The following is a 19,343-nucleotide window of genomic DNA, read 5'->3' as shown; positions in this document are numbered from 1 at the left end:
ATTAAATAGTATATAGTTAACAAGCTTAGTAGCAAAATACAAAAAACACAAAGCATACATGAATATATACACTATACAAGGATGTTTTTAAAAGAGAAGTGGGTAACCCCCGGTGTGCGCTTGCCAGGAAACCATTATACATGGCTATGTTACGTAAAGGCAACTGCTACAAACACCTATGTCGCTATAATAGCAATACACATGCCATGTGGCGTGTGGTAGAAAGTTGAAGAGCTGGAGGAGCAGCGCTTACCCGTAGAAGGCACCAAGCAGAGCACACCGGTTGGGGTCCACACAAAGCGACCCCCACAAAAACATATAAAAAGAGAGACCTCAAATGGGTATCCACTCACAGGGGGAGAAGTTAGATATAGAGGGCAGAAAGATGGACAGGAGCAAAAAGCATAATATAACTAAAATACAAGAGGATTTTTATGTATATAGGAACGATAAGATTGTTCATAAGGAGGATAAAACAACCAGGGAGGAACACCTGCCAGGTGCTAGATAGCATCACAGTGATATATCCATACGAAAAAAGAATTTTTTAAGAGAAAGGGGGAGAAACTCAGGTACTCATTAAGTCCCTTTGGTACCATGGAATCTACACGGACAATCCAGCCCGCTTCACGCTGGGCAAGAACCTTTTTATAGTTGCCGCCTCGTACCCCAAGGTGGATACTCTCAATGCCTCTGACCTGAAGAGTCCCAGCGTCACAACCATGGAACATTTTAAAATGACGTGGAATTGTCTTCAGGTCAGAGGCATCTTCTATGGTTTTGGCAGCACATATGTCCCTGACATGTTCACGGGCACGTACGCGCAGCTCCCTAGATGTCAACCCAATGTAAATTAGGGAGCAACCACATGTGGCATAATATACAACATTAGATGTGCCACATGTGATGCGCTGTCTGATGGAGAATTCTTTTGTACCATCCGAAGATTTAAAATTGGTAGCCCGTATAATATTATCACATGCCATGCAATGGCCACATTGTTAAGAGCCAAGTAAAGGACCCCTGGTGCTAAAAGGGTTGGTAATAGATGGAACATAATGGCTACGGACGAGGAGGCTGCTCAAGTTGGGGGATCTCTTAGCCGTCATCGATGGAAATTTCCCCAAAGCTTGAGCTAATGAGGGTTCAGTCATCAAGACTGGCCAGTGCTTTTTCAATATATCCCTCATATTGGACCATTCGTGATTGTAGGTCGTGATGAACCTAACCTCTCCATCTATCCTCCTCCTCCGATCATTATTACCAGAATGTAAGAGATCCCTGCGGGGTGTCCTCCTCGCTCTATCAAGCCCCGCCTAATACTTCTACGACTGTATCCACGATCTCTAAAGCGCCCCTCAAGGTCAACCGCCTGTGCAAAGAATTTTTCATCAGTAGAGCAAATCCGCCTCACCCTTAGGAACTGTCCAACCGGGACGGCCCCAATGGTGGTGGGATTGTGAGCGGAGTCAGCATGCAGTAAAGCATTAACAGCTGTAGACTTTCTGAAGACGTCAGTCTGGACCCGACGTGTACTGTCGACCTCCAGTCTGACATCCAGAAAGTCAATATGCTCCGAGTCACAATTATATGTCAACCTGATGTTAAGCAAGTTGTCATTTAGTTGGCCCATGAAATCCCCGAGCTGCTGCGCCGTCCCCTCCCACAAAAAGAGGACATCGTCTGTATATCTTAGCCAGCACAGCACATGGTCCACGCCCCGCACCCCCCGTCACCAAAAATCTGTCTCTCCCATGAGCCAAGGAAAAGATTGGCGTACGAGGGAGCACAGGCCGCGCCCATGGCTGTGCCGCGTCTTTGCAGAAAAAAACTGTCCTTAAATGTAAAGAAATTGTGGGTAAGGACGAAGCGCAGCAGCTCGAGGATTAACTCATACATGGGGCCGCCCAGGTCGGAGGTCCCCAAGAAGAGGCGGACTGCAGCAAGACCATCCTCATGGTCAGTACACGTATATAGTGTTTGGGGGTCGCGTTGTGTGGACCCCAACCGGTGTGCTCTGCTTGGTGCCTTCTACGGGTAAGCGCTGCTCCTCCAGCTCTTCAACTTTCTACCACACGCCACATGGCATGTGTATTGCTATTATAGCGACATAGGTGTTTGTAGCAGTTGCCTTTACATAACATAGCCATGTATAATGGTTTCCTGGCAAGCGCACACCGGGGGTTACCCACTTCTCTTTTAAAAACATCCTTGTATAGTGTATATATTCATGTATGCTTTGTGTTTTTTGTATTTTGCTACTAAGCTTGCTAACTATATACTATTTAATAAAGCCTTTTTTATTACTTAAATATCCGTATGCTCCCAGTTTTCTCCTTTTTCCAATTATAATAGAATAGTATATGACTGGAAAATAACAATGACTGCAATTCAGATAGGTAATTTAGAGAAAATATGAGGAAATATTATTTGCATAATAATTTGAAACACAGTGTAGCAAGTAGTCAATCGCATAAGTAATTCACTCCGTGATCCAGAAATCCAAATCCTTGCTGACGGCACCATCGACGTAGCCAGATTTCCCTTTGCCTTTAGTCACTCCTTTCTTTCAGCAGGTGTTTTCCATTTGCTATGTGGCCTATCATATCACTCTGCAGGTCCTTCTTTTTAAAACTCACTGCTTCCTCTGTTCCTTGCTGGTGATGGATTGCAACTACCCATTTTGGTGGTGAAGGAGTAGTCATTATTTGTGACAGTTGGTGTTTTCTCTAGGAGTTTTCTGCATGGTTTTTGTAGTATGTGTATTACATTATCCCCTTCCATTTGATTGGTCGCTACTAGTGTTGCCTTGTTTTCCACTTCCTTGAGAGTTTTTGTATTATTGCGGTTTCCTTTCATCCCAGTCTATTTCCCCTGTCTGTCTGGTTTGTGCTATCTGTTTCTCATGAGTCCCATACCTCCCTGGGTAGAGGAGGAATTAGTTCAGTGTGCATTCAGGAGCATGGTAAGGTGGGAGACCCAGGCATCTCTACCTTCAAGAGTACCCCTGGGACAAGGATAGTAAGGGCCCCAGCTCCAAGGACAGTTGCAGGCCCTCCAACTTACTTGAGACCGGCACATCGTGACATTTGGTTATTGAAATTGCTTCTTGGAATATCATAATTTTTTTTCAATTCCCGTTCCTAAATCTGCCAATCCCTTCTGTCCTAGATTGTAATGGATAAAAAAAATGGGTAAGGCTACTTTCACACATCAGTTTTTTGCCTTCAGGCATAATGTGGCTATTTTTTTAAAAAAACGGATCCAGTGCAAATTGTGAAAAACTGATGCGCCGGATCTGTTTGGACTTTCTATTCCGGGAAAAGGAGAGAGAGAGTGAGCTATTTCATATTTAATTCAACCAGATTTTTCACTGCAGTTTGCTGCAGAAACATCAGTCCTGTGAATTCATTTCGTGTAACCATTACATTTATAAATCCCATTTCCCCTGATTCTTCATTATAAAAATATCTTTTCATAGTAATACTTATCAATGTCTAATAATGTGATAAAAGGTCAAAGTAACGAGTAGGCACAACATTTATTCCCAATGTCAGTACTGCGTTTTTTTCAGGTGCCTGTTCCACAGATGACAAATTCAGCACATCAAAGTTTTTTCTTTTATTCTGCTTGGCTCCTCAAACGATGCTTGAAAGTTTTCAGATTTTCTGTTGTTTTTCCTCCCATTTCTCCTTATGTTTTTTTGACCATTGATTTCTAATAACATAAGGGATACACTTTTGATTGTATTGTGGTGCATCCATTTTCAGAACTATCCCCCTAGAGATCTGAAGGGTCATGTTCAGATGAGCTGAAGTTAACCCTTGTTTTAAAGAACATCTGCACCGTATCTTCTTGTAAAATTAAATACATCTAAAAGGGCACACTAGTGTGAACACACCTCTATGTCCTCTAGTTTTAGCAAACAGATTAGTAGAAGTTAAATTGTGTGCTGCAATCACAAGTTACACCCATTGCATGTAGGATACTTCATAAATAGTTTTCAGTGTTTTAGCATAAAAGTGAAGTTTGCATCATTGTTTTTATGTTAGAATTAAGTACAGTTTCGCCACTTGAAACGGGTTGATATTTTACATATTTGTGGAGTTACAGGACGACTTTACATATGTATCAACAAAGAAATGGAAAGGTTTTACAGAAATGCTAAAGCACCTGTGTGTTTTTACCTGGGAGATTAACTCATTGTTTCTCATAGTATTAACACCCAGACTGTTTTTTGTGAGTAATCATGCTCTAGATCAGTGTTCCCCAACTCCGGTCCTCAAGAGCCACCAACAGGTCATATTTTTAGTATTTCCTTAGTATTGCACAGGTGATAATTGCATCACCTGTGCAATACTAAGGAAATCCAAAAAACATGACCTGTTGGTGGCTCTTGAGGACCGGAGTTGGGGAACATTGCTCTAGATTAAGGTTTGGTCTGTTATCCGCAGTGTTCTTGGCTTCATTTTCCAGTTTCTGTACTAGTCTGTAGTGACTTGTGACCTTGCCTGTGTTGTGTGCTTTGTTATCCCTTTTTCCTACCCTTGTCATCAGTACATTTGTTCCTATTTATTCTAGCGCTTGTAAACCTTTTATTGGATAGTTACAGAACACTGAAGGACAATTCGGAAAGCTGATCATAGAAATTGTCAGCAGTTTGCACTGACAATCTAATGTGGATTGTCATTCTCGTGGGGAACTGATTTTGTTGTTTGCTCTAGATACTTGTATGCCAGCCTGTCATCATAGTCCATCTGTTGCAGAATATCATCATATGTTGCATAACCAATATTGAAATCATTTCAGTTTCATAAGATAAGGCCCCTCTTACTGTAAACAATAGGCATGAACATAAAACATTTAAAGAGAACCTGACAGGCGACTCATGCTGCCCAAAGCGCAGGCAGCACGAATCACAGACTTGTGTAATTGCAGTCAGGTAAATTATTCTCTGGACAAAAATATACTTTTACGTTCCCTGTAAGGAGTTCCATGGTAAGATAAAGCCACAGACTGCAGGCTTTGATGTATATCATTTTCATGTTTTAGGACAACGTATTACACTACAGCTCTGGCAAAAATTAAGAGACCACCACATCAAAACCCTGTCATGGGCAGCCCAATCTCCAGACCTGAACCCCATTGAAATCCTCTGGAATGTAATCAAAAGGATGATGGATAGTCACAAGCCATCAAACAAGGAAGAACTTCTTACATTTTTGGCCAGAAGCAGTGTGAAAGACCGGTGGAAAGCATGCCAAGACGCATGAAAGCTGTGATTAAAAATCATGGTTATTCCACAAAATATTGAATTCTGAATTAGTATTGTTGTTTCTAAATGAGGGGTGGGCAATTAATTTTCCCAAGGGGCCACATCAGAAACTGGCACTGCTGTGGAGGGCCGAACCAATCGGCTGAACTTAAAGGGGCGGTCCGAAACCAAAGGTGAATTTCATATTAAATGTATATCTATTCAGTGTAATAATCTAATCTTGTTTTCTAATATACTTCAATGAATAATTCCCTGACCTACCCTTTACATTCTGACTTCCTGTCTTTTAATGTCCCATGACATTTTGTTTGAGATTCACCAGTGCATTCTGGGATGCTCAAATTAGCCGTCATCAGGGGGCAGAAGCTGCGGTCACTGCCACAAGCTCTGCACCCTCTCTGAATTTAGGCGCCATCAGTGAGGTCTGTTTTGGAGGCTCGGCTAGTCCTCACCTGATAATGCTTCGGCTGTAAATTCTGATGCATACTTGGTCTGAGTTTTCTGTGCTATATTCCTTTGAATGCACAGTGTCTGTGCGCTCCCTTGCTGGCTCTAAGGAGAAGAGATGGCCCGGCAGAGGCCAGTCCAGTCCCTGAAACAGATGACGCTATTTTCATGGTGGGGAAAGCAGCTGTGGCAGTGACTGCAGCCTCTGCCCCCTAATGATGTCCCATGTGAGTATCCCAAAATGCACTGGGATTCTAAAAAAAATGTCATTGGAAGTAAAAGAAAAAAAACAAAAAAACACAAGCAGTCAGGAAGTTACATTAGAGAGGGAAAGGTAGAAATTTTTTAACTGAAATATATTAGTAAAGTGATTAGATTATTGAATTAAATTTAGTATGAAAGTCACCTCTGGTTTCGGATCACCCTTTAATTCTGCTTAATATTAATTTTATTACTTTTTAAAAAGCAGTTGCTTATGTGATGAAGTTTACATGAGCATATAAAAAAATCATGATTTTTGTCCAGAAAAAGACGATTTTCCATCTGTATTGTCATCTGTATGGCATCCATTTTTATAGAGCAGAAGTGAATAAAATTTGAAAGAGGAAATACAGTGTCCTGTGTTAGTAATGGAAATGTATTCGTAAAAATCAGATGCTATATGGATGATTCATATGGGATCCAATTTTTTTTTATTTTTGCACACCCATAGACTTCAACAGGCTGAACAGTCGATGAGTGGATGTGATAAGCCACAGATCACAGGGGGGAGCACTATGGGGGACTTAACCCTTACCTCTCCTGCACAGGACATACCACAGTAGGGAGGTAAGGGTTAACCTTCACATACAGAGGTGAGGCGGCATACATGGTGGGGGCAGAAGAGCAGTTTGGGGAGCACATAGAATATGTATGTAGTGGGGGTGAGGGGGCACTTCACTGCTGGACCCCATATTCAGTGGGAATACTCAGCCCAAGTGTTTTATCTCCCTTCAGCTACCAGGAAGATCCAGGGAGATGCAGGGGCTACTAATAAGCTGCTCTCCCTGAACCTAAACTACAGCCCCACAACTTTCATTCCACAGTGTGAAAGGAGGCGACGCAGGTGCTGTGACCTCCTCAGCACAGCAGACACAGGATGCTGCCTCCCAGGTGGTATCTGGGCTCCTCTTAGAAGCTCCCTGCCCATTATCTGCAGCAGATGGGTGTTGTAGTCCATGCTTCCCTCCTCCGGTCCTGACCGCTCTGCCTCCTGACCTGCATAGGTTTCCGCAGCTCTGCAAGCAAGGAACTGAGCAGCCCGGCATCCACCAATGAGAGGACGGGGGCGGGGCAACAATCGCTTCTGCGAAAGATCAGACTCATAGATCAGTCCCTCTCCGGCCCGCTGGCTGTGAGTGTCAGCGGGCCGCACAGAAACACTCAGGGGGCCGGATGTGGCCCGCGGGACGCAGTTTGCCCAGGCCTGTCCTAAATGATTATGAACTTGTTTTCTTTGCATTATTTGAGGTCTGAAAGCACTGTTTTTTTTTTTTAATTTTGACCATTTTTCTTTGTAAAAAAAATAAAAATACAAAATTTGTTGCTTGGAAATTCGGAGACTTGTTGTCAGAAGTTTATAGAATAAAAGAACCATTTACATTTTACTCAAAAATATACTTATAGGCTATGTGCACACGTTCAGGATTTCTTGCAGAAATTTCCTGAGCAAAATCGGACATTTTCTGCAAGAAATCCACATGCGTCTTTTCGTTGTTTTTTTTTGTGTTTTTGACGCATTTTTTTCCAGAGCTTCCCAATGCATTAAATAGCGGGAAAAATGCGAAAAATCCGCAAAATGAATGAACATGCTGCGTTTTTTACCGCGATTCGTGTTTTTTTTGCGGAAAAAAACGCATCATGTGCACAAAAATTGCGGAATGCATTCTAAATAATGGGATGCATAATGTATGCGTTTTTTATGCATTTTTATTACGAAAAAACGCAAAAAAAACGCCAAAAATCCGCAACATGTGCACACAGCCATAAAGAGAAAAATCAGACAAACTGAACATTTTTCATGGTCTCTTAATTTTTGCCAGAGCTGTGTATTAGGCAATCCCTCTTTTACAACACTGTTTTGGGTACAGTTGCTTTACAGACTGCTCCTGCTTTTCTATTCAAAAGAAGTATTTGTCACATTGGAGATCTTAATGAAGGACTGCACCTCTTTTCTTCACTTTTGCTTCCATTTTTTTTTTGCTACTGTGTCCTATTCTTCAGATTGACACACACTGAGAGAAAGAACTTTTAAATTGTGATATGACTACATGTAAGGTCCTGGGAGGTCTGTAGGGAAGCTACAGTCACTACAAATCTTAGGTGCTTGAACAGCCTCATTTAGATCCCATTACAAAAGACATGTTTGATGCAGGATGCACAATCAAATAAAGATGTTACTCTTATTACTTACAGTGTAGTTCATGTATCTTGTTTCTTGTCACAAAGTCTGATTTAAAGGGACTCTGTGAGCACAGAAAAACTGTTAAAACCAAGTATAGGTGCTTTGTACTTCACAGCAGGGCCAAACATCCCTTAAAAGAGAACCTGTCACCAGATTTTTCCAATATTAGGTAGGGCCAGCACCTGTAAGCCCTCATATATAGCATTGCCAAAGAAAGGCCAAAGAGTTCCGGCCCATGCACATTTTAGGTACTTTGCTCTTCCTTCAGGAGGGCAGTGAGAAGTATGACTGCTCAGGAGCATGATGTTGTGGACACTGTGTGTATGACGTAGAATGTGTCATCTAGACACAAGAAGGAGGACGGCGATCGCAACAAGAGAGGAGGTACCGGATCAAGGCCAGCGATGCCCATCAGAGCATCATAAAGATGCTGCAGCAGCTGGGGCATGTAGCACAATAATGGAGACCTTGGTGACTACCAGGAAGCCCGGTTGTGACAGTGCAGTCTCAGAGCAGGTGATGAGAAGTAGAGGGGGAAGTTAGTGTTGAAGTTGTTACCCTTAGCAATCAACTGTACCTTGTACAAATGCCCAGTACGTTTCCCCATACCACATTTTCATTTTTGAAGGATGTTACATTATGACTTGCCATCCACATGTTAAACAGAAGACAGACATTTTGATAAACCCTACGTATATGAAGCGTCTTGAGGACAGTTACAGCATCTCCACATACACTCTGCATTTAACAGACTTAATGGAGAAAACATATTCTCTGCCAACCTATAAAATTGACACTAATTAGAAATTGTGCTGTCAGCCGTTTCTTGTACCCTAGGTGTTTTTCATAGAGCATAACTTGTTTTCAAAGCTTGGATTTTGAGTGTAATTTATGTCTTTATTAAGCAATGTATTAATGTTAGAAGTGCAAGTTCATCTAATTGACATCTATGACTTCTAGTGCTGTATAGATAAAGGATTGAAGATGCAATACGCTAAAAAAGAGAATGGACTACCCCTCCAAAAAATCATGCATAGATCTAATGCCGCTAGGGTCCTAACTTCTTATCACCTTAAAGGAGCAGCATCGTGCGTTAACCACCGTCACAGCGATAATGCACCAGCAGGGCAGGTGGCCTGGTGCCTCATGGCGCCCATGCTGAAAGACCCCATGACTCCAGACCGCACTGCCCCACAAGCACAAAACCACAGCAACAATGGCCGCCACACAGCACCAGCACCAAATGAAAGGAGCTGAACCATGATGTACTGTATTACATAGTCACCCAGTGAGCATCATAAAATACTACATTTAGACATTCATCAAGGCTATTTTGCCTGTCGGTCTTGATGAACAATGCATTGGAGTAAGAGGTTTGTGCTTCTTAATGAATTTGACACTTCTTTCAGCTGTGGTGCGCTCCATAAAACTGGGTGTGCACATGCCCCAAGCTATTATAGATCTATTGTGCTGTATCTAGAGGTGTTATATAAGATGCAGTGCAATATTTTAGCCTTTAGTCTCTAGAAATAACTTTAAAGTGAAGCTGTCAGCTTATATATGCCCAATCCGTGGGCACCATGTATCGGCACTGCTTGTATTATTCTAGCCAGGCATGTTTGACTCTCAAACAATGTGGAGTTTAAGAGAAAAACATCAATTTAAAGCCTCTGGGGACCGAGCAGTGCTGTATCTGCTGAGGGCTTCTCCCCGCCTGCTACCCTTTATTGATGTATAGGCTGACACCTGTCAGTCCAGAGCGGCGGGCAGGGAGAAGCTTCCAGGGACCCGCGTGGCTGACTAGTCTATACGTGATCTCTGTCCCTGGCGGTCTTCAAAGTATGTTTTTCTCTGACACGCTGCAGCATTTCAATGTCGAATACCTGGTTGAGATAATACAGCCAGTGCCAAATACATGCTACAGCTATAAAGCTCTTGCCCACTTTACTTTTTTACGCTATGGAAAAAGACCTTTGGTACAGTTTTGAAATCTGCAGCACATCATTTTATTTTACAATTACCACATATACTCAAGTATTTGTCCGTTTTCAGCACTTTTGTTTGTGCTGAAAATGCCCCAACTCATAAACAGAAATTAATATAAAAGGGAATTAAATTAAATCTAGTGAACATGAACTCCCAATAAAACTAACTTTTATTTAAATATTTAAAAAAAATCACCTACCCAGTGTAGACAAAAACAGGTAAATACCATAAATATATTAATGACCACCAAATTTGCCTACAACTCCCTGCAATAGGCCTAACTGATAACCTACCTGCCTGTGGGGGTTGGCACCCTAAAGAGCGATTTGGCGCCCCCCCTCACCGTAGTCTATCCCTATCTTCCCTACCACAACCCTTACAATAAGGTTGGAAACAATGTGTGAACAGAATAGGGATGAAGAGAGTCTTTCAGATATACACGCTCGGTGGACCTAATTCAGCAGGGATATTGTGTAGCAAAAAAATATAGCAGCAAAGAAAAACATCCGTGATCAGACGTTTATAATACTCCCAACAACAGAAATACATGAGATGAAATAAATGCTGGATAAAACTGGGAGTACACTTATCTGATCCAGATACACCCCGACGCGTTTCCCCGCAATCTGCGGTTCATCAGGAGGTAAAGCAATGCCATAGATGCTGGCCAGGTCCGGATATGAAGGATAGAAAAAAAGACCCGTGCTGAAAATGCCCCCCAGGATAGGGATGAAGAGCCATGCATACAAGGATAGGGATTAGGAGCCATGCATACAAGGATGGGGATGAGGGGGCCATGCAGACCAGGATAGGGATGAGGGGACAATGCATACCTGGATAGGGATGAGGAGGTCATGCATACAAGGATAGGGATGAGGAGGCCATGCAGACCAGAATAGGGATGAGGTGGTCATGCATACCAGGATAGGGATGAGGAGCCATGCATACCAGGATAGGGATGAGGAGCCATGCATACCAGAATAGGGATGAGGTGGCAATGTATACCAGGATAGGGATGAGGAGCCATGCATACCAGGATAGGGATGAGGAGCCATGCACACCAGGATAGGGATGAGGGGGCCATGCAGACCAGGATCGGGATGAGGAGCCATGCATACCAAGATAGGGATGAGTGAGCCATGCATACAAGGATAAGGATGAGGAGGCCATGCAGACCAGGATAGGGATGTGGGGGCCATGCAGACCAGGATAGGGATGTGGGGGCCATGCAGACCAGGATAGGGATGTGGGGGCCATGCATACCAGGATAGGGATGTGGGGGCCATGCAGACCAGGATAGGGATGTGGGGGCCATGCATACCAGGATAGGGATGAGGAGACCATGCATACAAGGATAGGGATGAGGAGGCCATGCAGACCAGAATAGGGATGAGGTGGCAATGTATACCAGGATAGGGATGAGGAGCCATGCATACCAGGATAGGGATGAGGAGCCATGCACACCAGGATAGGGATGAGGGGGCCATGCAGACCAGGATAGGGATGAGGAGGCCATGCATACCAGGATAGGGATGAGGAGGCCATGCAGACCAGGATAGGTATGAGGAGGCCATGCAGACCAGGATCGGGATGAGGAGCCATGCATACCAAGATAGGGATGAGTGAGCCATGCATACAAGGATAAGGATGAGGAGGCCATGCAGACCAGGATAGGGATGTGGGGCCATGCAGACCAGGATAGGGATGTGGGGCCATGCAGACCAGCATAGGGATGTGGGGGCCATGCAGACCAGGATAGGGATGTGGGGGCCATGCAGACCAGGATAGGGATGTGGGGGCCATACATACCAGGATAGGGATGAGGAGACCATGCATACAGGATAGGGATGAGGAGACCATGCATACAGGATAGGGATGAGGAGGCCATGCAGACCAGGATAGGGATGAGGAGGCATGCATACCAGGATAGGGATGTGGGGGCCATGCATACCAGGATAGGGATGTGGGGGCCATGCATACAGGATAGGGATGAGGAGGCCATGCAGACCAGGATTGGGATGAGGAGCCATGCATAACAAGATAGGGATGAGTGAGCCATGCATACAAAGATAAGGATGAGGAGGCCATGCAGACCAGGATAGGGATGAGGTGGTCATGCATACAGGATAGGGATGAGGAGGCCATGCAGACCAGGATAGGGATGTGGGGGCCATGCATACCAGGATAGGGATGAGGAGGTCATGCATACAAGGATAGGGATGAGTGAGCCATGCATACAAGGATAGGGATGAGGAGGCCATGCAGACCAGGATAGGGATGTGGGGGCCATGCATACAGGATAGGGATGAGGAGGTCATGCATACAAGGATAGGGATGAGTGAGCCATGCATACAAGGATAGGGATGAGGAGGCCATGCAGACCAGGATAGGGATGTGGGGGCCATGCATACAGGATAGGGATGAGGAGGCCATGCAGACCAGGATAGGGATGTGGGGGCCATGCAGACCAGGATAGGGATGTGGGGGCCATGCATACAGGATAGGGATGAGGAGGCCATGCATACAGGATAGGGATGAGGAGGCCATGCAGACCAGGATAGGGATGTGGAGGCCATGCATACCAGGATAGGGATGAGGAGACCATACATACAGGATAGGGATGAGGAGGCCATGCAGACCAGGATGGAGATAAGGAGCCATGCATACCAGGATATGATAGGGATGAGGGGACAATGCAAGTTTTCCCAGTTTTTTTGTGGTAAAAGTAGGTGCCTCGGCTTATACTTAGGTCAGCTTATACTCGAGTATATACAGTAATATGCACTTGATTTTCACCATAAACTTGAATTAGGTGCAACAATTTCCCAAATGAAAAAAAATTAATTTGTAATCTGTACACAAGTTTAGCAATAAAGTTTCATGAATGCAAAGCTATTGAGCAAGAAACAAATTTCTAAAAAAAAAAAGTGGTTTTATTTTAAACTTTATCAGAATGACAAAAGACGTATGGAAAAAATATTGCATGAAAAAACTCAAGAAATTTAAATTAGCTAAATGGTGCAGAAATGTTGCTACAAATTCATGGGATCAAGAATGCCACCATGTGGCAGATAGTGGTTTCCCTATTAAGGTTAATATGTATTAGCTATCTGTCAAATTGCAGCCGTATGCGCTTTTGCCATATGACTCGCTGGTAGTAATTCCACCCTGTTACAACTTAATTTGTCATCTATCATTTGTTAGCCTGCAGCCGAATGCGCTCGTCATGATGCGCCGGTAGTAGCTCCACCCTGCTACAACTCCATTGGTCACTTTATAACATTGGTTAGATTGCATCTGTATGCGCCGTCATTATATGACGCGCCGGTATTATCCCCGCCCAGCCATAATCTTATTGGTCACTTTAGAATATAAAATCCTGTGTTGCCCAGCCATTGACACGCCCTCAGGAAGAAGCAATCGCGAAACGCGCGTCGGGGTTTCTGGAGGTACAGCGTGCCATGTGGCATCACATTTTGGGAAGCGGCATATAGAACCAGGTCATATGTGTTTATTAGGGGTTGCAATTCTGGATTCATGATAACTATATGATGCATACACTGTGGATAATGGGGCGGCGATTTGGGATTTTGTGAGCACTTCTCACTTGACTCAACTGCTAGTTACCTAGACTTATATGATATGCACCTGCTCCCATATTTGTCACTGTGGATTATCTTTTATAATTAACTATTTAGGTGAAAATGTGACTTGGATATTTGAGGCATTGATGCATTTGCACTTTAAAATCAGAATCTTACTCACCCAATAGGGAAATTCCCATATAAATTTTGAGGAGTTGGGCGAGAATATGATGTGAATGCTATTTGGAATACCCTAGTTAGCATTCCACATCTGTTTTGAGGAGCAAAAAGGGAGTTTGCAAATTTCATTTGTATTTGTTTGGATATCTATATGTATATGCTTCAGGTGGCCTCTTTGTTCTTGGTCTAGAGAGAGACACTATTTTTATTTTACTTGTGTGTGTATATTTTATGTATGTTTAAATAAAATTTTAACTTTTTATCCAAAAAACAAAGACACTTTTTTTGATTCAGCATAGTTTAATAACTATCTGGTCAGTATGTTTAAACCATGGGACCTTAGCCTAAAACATTATCTAACTAAAGATTAACACACTGTTTGCAAGTAATTGTAATTATCGAGAAGATAAGAGAAACGTAACAAATGGGTTTATAATACTGTTTGATTAGATGCTACCATTACATTTTATTTTCACAATTTTAGTTGATTTTGTGACATAAAGTGATTTCTTTCCAAGGTAATCCACATATTAGAGTTTTCAGTCTAACTTTATAAATTCTATTGATTACCGCTTTTTTTTTTTTTTTTTTTTAATTTTAAGATTGCCAAAAAGGAGGCTGAACTGCTGCACATTTCTTTAAAAATAGAGGAACTGGATAAGCGTCTTTCAACTGTTCAATCTGATCACTCTATGCAGCGGTCTCTGCAGTCAGTCAAGTGGAAGGAGATCTCTGACTTGGCGAGGTGCATGAAGAAACTCTCCAAAACATTGCCTGATCCACACCTTGACAAGCATTAATGTACGCGGCGTGTCTTACCATTCTAGTGACACGGTCAAGTAATAATTCTTCTTATACAATAAACCCCCAGACATTTATCACTTTTTAGAATTTTTATAAAATCTGAAAATTAATAATCAGCTATTACTTTATCACTTTGTAAAGGGTTTTGTGTTTTTTTTTTTTTTATAAATCTTTGTCGTTTCGTGTTCACTGATCCAATATAGTTTTAAATTGAGGCATGTAGTGGCTACCATGCTGGCAAGTGCCTATGTATATGTAACATGTTTGTAACCAAGTAATGGAATAGGTAGGAGATAGTTAGAAAAAAACAACTGAAAATGTTGTATCATGAATAAAGGAAACTGAAAAAAGTAATGCAATAGAGACTTTATAAAGAGGAAGACCACCCTCTATAAATCCATACCAGATCTCCAATGACAGATTTAGGCTATGTGTACACGTTGCGGATATTGATGCGGATCCGCAGTGTAATGCACAACCAATGTTATTCTATGTGAAATGAAGAATTGTTGTGCACATGCACAGATTTGCAGTGTTTTATTTTCTGCAGCATATCAATTCTTTTTGCGGATCTGCAGCGTTTCTGCACCCATTGACTTCCATTTAGTCAGGCACATCCGCAGCAAAACCGCAGATGTAAAAAAGATCTGCGGATTTGCTGCGGATGTGGTTGCGAGAAACGCTGCAGATCGGGAGGAGGGAAGTGTGTGAGTGGAGACTATGTGTGTGTCTGTGTGTATGTGTGTGTGCGGGTCTGTGTGTTTCTCTGTGTGTGTGCATGTGTCCCTGTGTGTTTGTGCGTGTCTGTGTAAGCAGCCATTGTCTGATGGGTCTACTGCTCCCATCCGGCTATGAATGCCCACAGTGACAGCATTGCCAATGATGGGAAAATAGTCCCATCAGACAATGCATGTGTTCAGTAGTTAAAAAAAACAAAAAACATACAGAACATATTTCTTAATGTCACCTTACAATCATAGGTGACGTTAACCCTTTATTACCCCATATGCCACTGCTACAGGGCAGTGGAAAGAGAGGCTAAGTGCCGGAATTACAGATGTGCCATTTCTGGGGTGGCTGTGTGCTGATCTTTGTAGCCGAGGGGGCAATATCCATGGTCCCTCTCTAGACTATGAATATCAGACCGCAGCTGTCTGCATAGCCTTTCTGGCTATTAAATATAGGTGGACCCCATGTCATTTTTTTAAAGGGTCCCCTATTTTAATAGCTACTAAGGGCTAAATATACAGCGGCGGGCTGAGATTCATAGCCTGGGAATGCTCGGACCTGACAAGATGGTGCACCACCACATTATGGGTGTCAGGTCCAAGCATTCCTACATGAACAGTTTCATGGAAAGTGGATTGTTCATCGTGGGCCAGTTGAATGGCCACCAAGGTCTCTGGATCTGACCCCCTTAGACTTTTATTTTTGGGGTCATCTGAAGGCAGTTGTCTATGCTGTGAAGATATGAGATGTGCAGTATCTGAAACAACGGATACTGGAAGCCTGTGCTAGCATTTCTTCTGCGGTGTTGCTATCAATGTGTCAAGAGTGGGAGAAGAGGATTGCATTGACAATCCAACACAATGGGCAGCACTTTGAACACATGACTTGTATTGTTTAAGATTATTGTACTTGTTTTTATTATGTATACCCCTCCTTACATGTAAAGTGCCATGGAATTAATGGTGCTATAACAATAAATAATAATAATAATAATAATTTTATGAGTGGTCATAATCTTGTAAATAACTAATGAAAGAATAAAGTTACGTTAAAGCCAAGCACACCATTGTTTTTTCTTGTGAAATTCTCAATAAGTTTGATGTGCCACATGACCCTCCTCCCATTGAAAAAATAAAGTTGGATCCAAACTGGCCAACTTCAAAATGGCCAGCACCCATCTTGAAAACTTTTCCCCCTCCCATATACTAATGCGCCACAAACAGGAAGTTGATATCACCAATAGTGTTGAGCATTCCAATACCGCAAGTATCGGGTATCGGCCGATATTTGCTGTATCGGAATTCCGATACCGAGATCCGATACTTTTGTGGTATCGGGTATCGGTATCGAAACAACATTAATGTAAAAATGTGTAAAAGAGAGAATTAAAATAAAAAATATTGCTATACTCACCTCTCCGACGCAGCCTGCACCTTACCGAGGGAAGCGGCAGCGTTCTTTGTTTAAAATTTGCGCTTTTCTTTCCTTACGTGAGGTCCCGGCTTGTGATTGGTCGCGTGCCGCCCATGTGACCGCAACGCAACCAATCACAGCAAGCCGTGACGTAATTTCAGGTCATTCAGTATTTTAAAATTACGCTCCGGCTTTGTGATTGGTTGCGTCGCAGTCACATGGGCGACGCAACCAATCACAGCAAGCCGTGACGTAATTTCAGGTCCTTAAGGATTTTAAAATTACGTCCCGGCTTTGTGATTGGTTGCGTCGCAGTCACATGGGCGACGCAACCAATCACAAGCCGTGACGTCACGGGAGGCTGGACACGCGCGCATTTTAAAATGCGCGCGTGTCCAGCCTCCCGTGACGTCCCGGCTTGTGATTGGTTGCGTCGCGGTCAACCAATCACAAGCCGGGAGGCTGGACACGCGCGCATTTTAAAATGGCTTCCCGGCTTGTGATTGGTTGACAGCGACGCAACCAATCACAAGCCGGGACGTCACGGGAGGCTGGACTCGCGCGCATTTTAAAATGCGCGCGTGTCCAGCCTCCCGTGACGTCATGGCTTGTGATTGGTTGCGTCGCCCATGTGACTGCGACGCAACCAATCACAAAGCCGGGACGTAATTTTAAAATCCTTAAGGACCTGAAATTACGTCACGGCTTGCTGTGATTGGTTGCGTCGCCCATGTGACTGCGACGCAACCAATCACAAAGCTGGAGCGTAATTTTAAAATACTGAATGACCTGAAATTACGTCACGGCTTGCTGTGATTGGTTGCGTTGCGGTCACATGGGCGGCACGCGACCAATCACAAGCCGGGACTTCACGTAAGGAAAGAAAAGCGCGAATTTTAAGCAAACAACGCTGCCGGTTCCCTCGCTGAGGTTCAGGCTGCGTCGGAGAGGTGAGTATAGCAATATTTTTTATTTTAATTCTTTATTTTACACATTAATATGGTTCCCAGGGCCTGAGGGAGAGTTTCCTCTCCTTCAGACCCTGAGAACCATCAGGAATACCGTCCGATACTTGAGTCCCATTGACTTGTATTGGTATCGGGTATCGGTATCGGATTGGATCCGATACTTTGCCGGTATCGGCCGATACTTTCCGATACCGATACTTTCAAGTATCGGACGGTATCGCTCAACACTAATCACCAACCATTCTCATTTTATTTAGGTGTATCCATATAAATGGCCCACCCTGTAGATCTTTATTTAGGTTACAAAAACACATACAAATCCGCATGAAAATCCGCATCAAAAACACATCTAATATACGTGGATTTTTACCTGCGTTTTCTGCCAAGAGATGCAGAATCTGCACAGAAAACTTCACAGGCAAATCTGCAACGTCTGCACATACCCTTACAGTTCTAAGCATACTAATCATGTTCTTTAAGAACATCATCTCTCCCCCCAGAAGACTACTTTTTTAACGCAAAGTAAAGTGATCCTCTCAACAAAGTTTCACTATGCAAAAGGTAAGAATGCTTACAAAAATTGAAGTATTAATTTGTTTATATCAATAAACAATGTGCAAAGGGAATGAACAAAAGCTAAATATAAATCAATCAATTTGGTGTGACCACCATTTGCCTTCAAAGCAGCATACATTTTTCTAGATACACTTGCACACAGGTTTTGAAGAAACTCAAAAGAGAGAACCACAGGTCTTCTCTGGATTTAGGCCTGCGCAAATCTTTCTTGCTTTAATGTAATCCCAGACAAACTCAATGATGATGAGATCAGGGCTCTATAGGCTTTAAAGTAGCCTTCATACTCTCATTATTGTACCGCTCTTGAGCACTTCAGTGAACAAACATCATTCTGTTACAGCCAAATATTTAAAATGTTGACTTATCAATCCAGAGCACCTGCTGCCATTTTCCTGAACCTCAATTCTTTTGTTTTTATGCATAACTGAGCCATTTAGGCTTTCTTTCTATTTCAAAGGTTTGGCTTTTGGGATGCATTTCTTTTATGAAGATCACTTCTGACCAGACTTCTCCATAAAGTAGATGGGTGGACAGGGTCCCACTGACTGTTTTTAGTTCTAAGTAGATGGCACTACTGGGCATTTTCTGATTTTGAAGGGAGGTTAGCATCTGTCCTTGATTTACTGCACAAAGTTTCCTTGGTTTCTATAATTCTTAATGATGCACATTTAATAGAGCTTCCTCAAAAGAGTTTGAACAGCAAATCTTGAAATCCCAGTCTACTTTGAAATTTTTACCTGGGAGAGATCTTGCTGATGCAGTATTATGCATTGCCTATATGGCGCTATCATATTCCTGAGCGCTTTCCATGTATTATCATCGCTGTCCCCGATAGGGCTCACAATCTAATTTCCCTATCAGGATGTCTTTGGAATGTGGGAGGAAACCGGGAAACCCGCGCAAACACTGGGAGAGCATACAAACTCCTTGCAGATGTT

General features: G+C 43.0%; 1 protein-coding gene across 3 annotated transcripts in view; it reads left to right on the top strand.

Annotated features, from left to right (window-relative positions):
* Positions 1-16,504, top strand: part of LOC143807643 (uncharacterized) — an 81,840-nt gene extending 65,336 nt beyond the window's left edge. For 2 of the 3 annotated variants that reach the window (XM_077289442.1, XM_077289444.1), the window contains exon 10: positions 14,518-16,496. In XM_077289442.1, the coding sequence (XP_077145557.1) occupies positions 14,518-14,715 (198 nt within the window). In that variant the 3' untranslated portion in view covers positions 14,716-16,496. Of the gene's footprint in view, positions 1-14,517 lie in introns of all 3 variants that reach the window. The other variant, XM_077289443.1, reaches the window with a different exon arrangement.
* Positions 16,505-19,343: the final 2,839 nt, after the last annotated feature.

Source organism: Ranitomeya variabilis, chromosome 2 (assembly GCF_051348905.1).
Source record: "Ranitomeya variabilis isolate aRanVar5 chromosome 2, aRanVar5.hap1, whole genome shotgun sequence".
In the NCBI taxonomy this organism is placed as follows: Eukaryota; Metazoa; Chordata; class Amphibia; order Anura; family Dendrobatidae; genus Ranitomeya; species Ranitomeya variabilis.
Note: the sequence above shows the minus strand (reverse complement) of the source record. Positions and strands in the feature narration are given on the sequence as shown.